The 6,996-nt window shown below is 40.6% G+C and overlaps 1 protein-coding gene across 1 annotated transcript; it reads left to right on the top strand.

Moving 5' to 3' along the window:
- Positions 1-3,888: 3,888 nt before the first annotated feature.
- Positions 3,889-6,689, top strand: LOC141785537 (uncharacterized). The gene is made up of 13 exons (XM_074663892.1): positions 3,889-4,003; positions 4,132-4,235; positions 4,332-4,604; positions 4,715-4,808; positions 4,917-4,984; positions 5,074-5,139; positions 5,322-5,486; positions 5,587-5,655; positions 5,848-5,979; positions 6,080-6,139; positions 6,251-6,331; positions 6,491-6,593; positions 6,667-6,689. The coding sequence occupies exons 1-13, from the start codon at positions 3,889-3,891 to the stop codon at positions 6,687-6,689; spliced, it is 1,353 nt and encodes a 450-aa protein (XP_074519993.1).
- Positions 6,690-6,996: the final 307 nt, after the last annotated feature.

Below are 6,996 nucleotides of genomic sequence, written 5' to 3' on the forward strand. Positions count from 1 at the left end.
TGGATTAGGTTTGGCCCTGCCAGCAGGCATACATGGTACATTGGAATCATAGTAGTCAGGAAGAGTATTTGTTCACCCATGGTCTGTAAGTCTGAAGCAGTTTTCCTGCTATTCTTCTTGTCCAGTCTCAGCACTCCTTTCATCCAATGATGAGCCACCACACTGTCCTTCTTAATCAAAGCAGATCTTAGGTGTCAAATTTGAAAATGCTTTGTCTCTCCTGTTATATAGGTTTCATCCAGCCTCTGAAGTGTGTTCAAGTTATCTTCAACTGTTTCAGTACCTTTTCAGGATCCTGGTTATGTTCTAATAAACCTTCAATGAAAAATCATGTTCAATAAGCATTACTGTTCTTCATTAACACCAGAGTTTAGGGTCTGAGGATCATGTTATTTATCCCATGAGTTCCTAAGATGAGTTGCTTCCTGTGAGGTCTAAGCGGTAAAGACATTTTCTGTACACAATAAATTTATTGCATTCATTGTGTCTTCTGTTCCTTTATCATTACTCTTTCCTGATTTAAATGTTTTTTTTTTTTGTTGTGTCAATAAAATGAATATGGCTGTTGTTTGCTGTTTTTTTATAGAGACAGACACACACATACACACACACACACACACACAGACACAGACACAGACACAGACAAACACACACACATACATACATACACACAGACACAGACACACGGACACACGCACACACACACACACACACGCACACACATGGTTACCCAGTGCTGTAGTCTCAGTAAATATACATCATCACTGTGTAATTTTCCTATATGTGTTAGAGAGTATTATTACCAAATGTGGATAACAAATTAACATGAATTTGTAAAGCTTGTACGCAGTGCAAGCAAGTTGCAAAAGTGTAGGTGATGTAGTACGTCTTATGAGGGATGTCATAGAGTTTGTGGCGGTTTCAGTTCAAGGCAGCATTTGCTTTGTTTGCTTCATGAGGTTTAAGGATTTGCAGTGAATTGTGTGAAAAGAAATACAATTTTAAAAAGACGACAAGACATTAAAAGATGGTGTGTTTTGATGACTTGATGTGTCCAATAAGATAAAGGAGAGGAAATAGGTAGTGCGGGACATATAGGAAAATTGATGGATAATGTACATAGGTAGGCACGAGTTGGATTCGAACCCGTGCCATAAGAAAAATAATCGACATCGTAGCGCGGTGTCAAATCCGTTGAGCTATCTTTGCGATGGTACAAGAAGAGTATTTAACTGATTATATCAGAGTTAATACAGAGGAAATAGGTAGTGTAAGATACATAGGAAAAGTTTGGGGTAACATACGAAAAGCAGACATTACATTACATTTATCCCACATGCGTGAGGAAAACATTACTAGCCGATCAGCATTATTCGTAAAGCCATGTAAACACAAAACAGAAACATTCATAGCTGTTTTTTTTGTTTAGGATTTTTATTTTCGTTTCTTGAAGTGAAACATGTTTTTGTGTTCTGCCTAGTGTATATTAAGTTGCAACCAAATTATTACAAAGGATTATCATGTATTTTTGAAGTTGTCTTTACTTCAGTGGGCGTTACCGTTTTAATTCACGCCTGCAGTTTCATCGTGGGCACGGCTCTATACTGTATTGTGATTGGTCGGTTGGCTGGAGAGGTTATAAATCTCTCCGTAACACAGTATCGGGTGCCATTTTGTGTGGTAAACTCAGAGCGAGCGAACACGCTACGGCGAGTTAGCGATCCCATCTGAGAGATTCATTGTTTTCTTCAAGTTTTTCCTTCTTTGTTCTTTTTCCGTTTTTCTTTCTTTCCCCTTCATTTTTTTTTCCTGTACGTGTCTTCATTCTTCGGCCGACGCTTTGGACACAGTAAGTAATGACAGTGCTTGAACGACTTGTATTGTAATATCTTTCTTTTGGAGTAAGGTAGTTTAAAAGTGATGATAAAGGTTTAATGTTTTCCTGGCGCATTTTCCTAACTTTGTGTAACTTAGTTCGTATGTATGGAGCATTTAAGTCGATGTTTGTGAGTTAGTATGGCTGTGAACGGAGGTGTGCGATGATATAAACAGAAGCTAAGGGCGCACGCACCCCTCCCCCTCATCTGCCGGTTTCTCCTACACTCGGAAGGGGCATAGGTTACATGACCAAAAACACAAATAAACGGACTCCTTTCGGAAAAAAACTGATTAGGTTTGCATTCACGTTTTATTGAAAGTGAACGGCTGGTCGTGCCCGCTCTCACAATTTGTGTTTGGCTCCTGAAAGAGTATGCGTGTTTGTTTTCATCTGTATGTAGCTAGCTGTGGCTTTGCAGCAGAGGTAGCGTCGTTTAACGAGACGATGAAAAGTAGAGTCTTATTTAGCGGTGTATTTGTGTGAGAGTAACGCGCTGAAAATTGTGTAGTAACGCGTGATAGCAGATTCATACAGATTTTTTCGTTGAGAGTCAGTTTATCTGTGCTTTTGGTCAATTAGGATTTCAGTACGTGTTTTGAGTTGGTATGGTTGTATTTGTTGACCGTAGGTTTCGGTCGTCCATGCTTGTGGGGCTGGTGGTGGAAGGGAGTAAACTCTTTGTGGGAAGGAGTAAATTGTGTTTTTTGTACATATTGTTGCTACGTTTTTACTGTAATAAGGACGCAGAGGTTTTGTCAATCATGAGCTAATTTGTGTAAATTTTATGGAACTGTTGGTGTGCTGAGGCGTAGTTTTGGATCCAACACACGTCGTCGTTGGTGCTAACAAACAGTTCGTCCTGTTAAATGGCTGAATGCAGCGCTACTGTAAAACACGCCCCATTTCCTGAGTTTCGATAGTATCCAGCTGCGTCACTGCAGGCAGCAGTCTCATGGCGGTATTTTCTCACGACAGCGCCACCCAGTGTATTAGAGTTGTCTTTCAGCTAACAGCGGTGGTTGTCAAAATTGAACCCATCTGAGATGTCTGTGGCTTATACAGTACTTAAATTCTAGAATTTTTAATGAAGGTGTAGTGATAATTATTAGCACAAGTAATAAAGACTTGATGTTATTGTGTTCACGATATAGGCAAAAACATTGGCAAGTAGTGAACATCTCCTCAGCCTGTAGCAGGGATATGTTGTGTATGAAGGAAATGCCATGAATGACAGCCTACCATGAGAAAGTGATTTTGTGTATGATGAAATAGAAAGCAAAAATCCTAGTATTTTTTACAGTGTTCAAAAGAATGAAACAAATATCCAGACATTTTATCAATGTGCAAATGGGATAAGGTACAATAGTGTAATTAATGTCATTTTATTGTTATTGTCATTGCTCAACATTAGCATTACACAATACTCAACCCTGAGGTTAAGTGTGTTATGCTTGAGGAGATACTCCAGGTTGTCATTTAAATGGCAACAATTTAGGCATTGTTTTACAAGAATTAGGGGCCTAAGTCGGGTGGATTCATGGATCAAGTGTTTACTAGGGGTGGAAGAAGTTTTAGCTTTGAGATAACTTGTGTTATGTGATATAGAACAGTTACACACAATTTTATTGTAGTATCAACTTTATAAAGCAGAGTTGCTGGTTTGTTAATAGGACCTGTGGCACAGTTCTTAGATGAAGCAGTAAATGTTATTTGGGGACAAATATATTTACATTGATTGATTAGTGACAACTGCTACATTTTGTGTTGAGTAATATGCCTGTGTAATGCAATGGTTTGTAAAGTCTGCATTTTTTTCTTTACAGTTGCAGTCGGCAGAAAGTCATACCGTGGTAATTTTCAACAGTTGGTTTGGTGCGTTTGCGAGGTATGTTATGTTGATGTTGTATATTCATAAATGAATTTACCTAAAAACATGTTTCAGTGTATGTTTTTAATACTCATATTCATTCATTTCCTTTGTCCCTTTTTTTTAATATAATTTAGTCCACATGCCTAGAACGAAGTCCTCTCGTCGTTCCGAGGCAGCAGCCCGTAGACTGGCAGAGCGACAGCCACTTGACATCACCCCCACGTGGCGTCGTGCACGGGAAGAAGATGAAGCAGGTATGTGGAAAATTATATTTCTTTGTTTTTGTTGAACTAATTACTGTTGGTGTATCTTAGAGGTGTTGCTTTTGCATTTGTCATTACTTTTGTGATTGAGTTGGGGAAATTTGATTTCTCTTTCATAGTACAAGGGACGGGACAGCGCCACCGTATCCTCAGGTGGCCAGTTTCCACTCTGACCAGGAAGAGTCACAAGTTGGTCATTCCACCTGAGTCTTCTGACAAGGAGGTATAAAAAATTGAATTTTTCTTTTTATTTTATATGTGTAGAGTTGTAAATTCATTGGCTAGTAGGTGATGTTCCAACTATGTTTTGCTGTTCCAGTTTGTCCTTTTGGTTGGTGACTCCCACCTGCGAGCCATCGTTGATGGGTTCGTGGAGATGCCAAAGGGACTGTTTTCCTTTGGCATCATGTCGACACCAGGGGCTGCTGCACACGAGGAGAGGATCGAGCTGATCCACGCTGAGGTTCCCCGTACTCCTGCAGCAGTGGTTCTTGTGGCACCCAGCAACAACCTGACGCACTCCAAGACCATCGAGAGTGCAAGTGCAGACTTTGCCATGCTTTTGTCTGCAGCCATGGAACGTTGGTCCAACGTACGTATTGACATGTGTTCTTGTTGGCATATTGAATGGTTTGAAAGGGAAATGTGAAAGGTTTGTCAATACAATACAAATGTTTATACATGTGTTGCCTTATTTTTTAGGTTGCAGTGCTTGAGTTTCCTCCTCGGATCTCCAGCAATCTCCAGTTGCAGCAGGCCATGAGTCAGGAATACCACAGAGTTTCTGCTAGAATGGGTATGTCTGCTTTTTAAAGCAGAATTTGTTGTATTGTTTAATGTGGTTGTGTAAATGAAAACACAATTGTATCTAGTATCTCATACTTTGTCTTGTTGATTTTTTAAGGTGTGAGGTACTTTCCAGCATTCGAACATTTCCCTTTGAGAGAGACTGATTTGTGGGCCAGAGATGGTGTAAGTAGAACTTTCACTTATGACATAAATTGGTCATCTTTAGCACTGAAAGTGTTGTTAATAATTTTTGCTTAATGTTTTTTCAACAGATTCACCTGTCTGATACTGCAGGGATGCCAATCCTTGCACGGCTGCTATGGCAGGCTGCGTACGATGTAAGTTGTGTTGTGTTATAAAAAGATTATGGTTCATTGCATTGAATGTGAATTCTTTACTAATCAGTGCATTTGGGTTATTGCACTTACTATGTTATCTGTAATAATACCAATTTAGTATGTTTTAAATGTTATATTTGACCTGCTTATTAATAACTGTGTTTTGTTATGTCATTAAATAGACCCTGAAGCCACTGCCACAGACAACATGCGTCCAGGTTCCAACACCTCCCAAGCCCTCTGTCCCACAGGTCAAGCCTAGACTTGTGGTGAGAGGTGAAGTTCCTACTCGGCGTCCTCCAGTGAACCCCTTCACAGAGTGGACCACTGTGAGACAGCGCAGAAGGGTAAGTTGTTGATAGTTTTTTGAAAGATTTGTAAATGTATACGCTGTGTGCACTGAAGTTCAATGATAATAACTACAAACTGTGTTTCTTTGAATGACAGGGGAGCTCATCAGGGGAATCATCTCTCTCCTCTGGTGTGGTTCCTAAGAAGCGGATGGTTGGAAAGCAGGTTTGTAATGTTTCATCTTGTTGACAGAGTTGCGGACATGTCTGAGGTGCTGTGCTTAAAGCAAGCAAACATTCTATACATAGTTTACATGTTTGAAATAGTGCTAAGTTTGCTTTGTAGTAAATTTATGTATCATTGTATTTCATTACACCTGTTCAGTTTAAGAACTGTATCTGTGTTGTAATTTCACAGGTCCTGAAGGAGTGTGCCATCCCGCTAACACCAGTCTGGTTTAGCGCTGCGCTGTTGGATGAGATGGAAAAGGTTGCTCCATCTCATCTGCCTGCTCCTGCAGAGTGCAGACCTGTTCCCAAGGGCAAGCAGGTAATATTCATAGACTCTGTGTTTATATTACCCAGTAACCCAGTTACCCAGTCCAAACTTATTTCATTGTGTATAATGTTGTAACTTGTATTTTCATTAGAAGGCCTTTGTGGAACAGAAGAAGGCTGCTGTCTCCAAGAGGAGTCGGTCCGTTCGACAGGTGAGTTTTATAAGATTATTTTGGCAAACAATGTTTTGTTTTATTTAAGTAACAGTGTCACAAGTTAACTGCAGTCTGAGAACTCATCCATGACTGTGGTTGTTTTTGTAGGCGGAGGCAGTGCCGTGTGTAGGAGGTGTGAAGTCCCAGGCCACACCTGCTACTGTCGTGCCTGAGATGGTTGGAGAGGAGGTTGGTGTTTAATTTAACAATAAAATGTTTTTTGTTTGTTCTTCATACTGATTGAATGTCACATAAGTACTGTAATGGTTCAAGCAATAGGTTTGACTTATATCAGTGACATATCTGTGTTGTCTATGCTGGTAATTGACCTGTTTTGTTTTTGATCAGGTGCCAGTGCCCCACGTGTCCCCAGCGTGTCCTGTGTCCTCTGTGTCCCCTGTGCTTCCCGTGTCTCCACGTGCCAGCCCTGCCCAGGCCCCTGAGGTGGAAGGTAGCGCGAAACATCGCTCTCAAAGATTCATCAAAGGTCAGAGTGATATTTGTTGTCTGTCTTGTGTTTGTAGTGAGCAGTTACCCAGACCTGTAGTTTCTGCCAGTACTTTAAGACTAGGCAGTGGTGAGCGTCCTGATGTTAACACAGCAATATGTTGTAGTGTTGTAGCTGCCATCAAGCACAAAGTTTCACCTGTGTGTACATGGCGTGGTAGAGACCTGGATGAGATCAGGTCACAGGGTAGTGACTTGTATGCGTTTATAGCACAGGAGAGTCACAATCTGGCAGAGAAGGACAAGTTCTTTCAGCTAGTTGAAAAGCGTAGTGTTTTTGGTAAGAAGTGGAGACTTGAGCTTGACTTGGCAGAGTACATTGCTGCTACGTCTAGTGGAGAGGCTCT

The sequence above is a fragment of the Halichoeres trimaculatus genome, unplaced genomic scaffold, assembly GCF_033239565.1.
Source record: "Halichoeres trimaculatus isolate MK-OKI-2021-1 unplaced genomic scaffold, fHalTri1.1 fHalTri1_scaffold_2, whole genome shotgun sequence".
Taxonomy (NCBI): domain Eukaryota; kingdom Metazoa; phylum Chordata; class Actinopteri; order Labriformes; family Labridae; genus Halichoeres; species Halichoeres trimaculatus.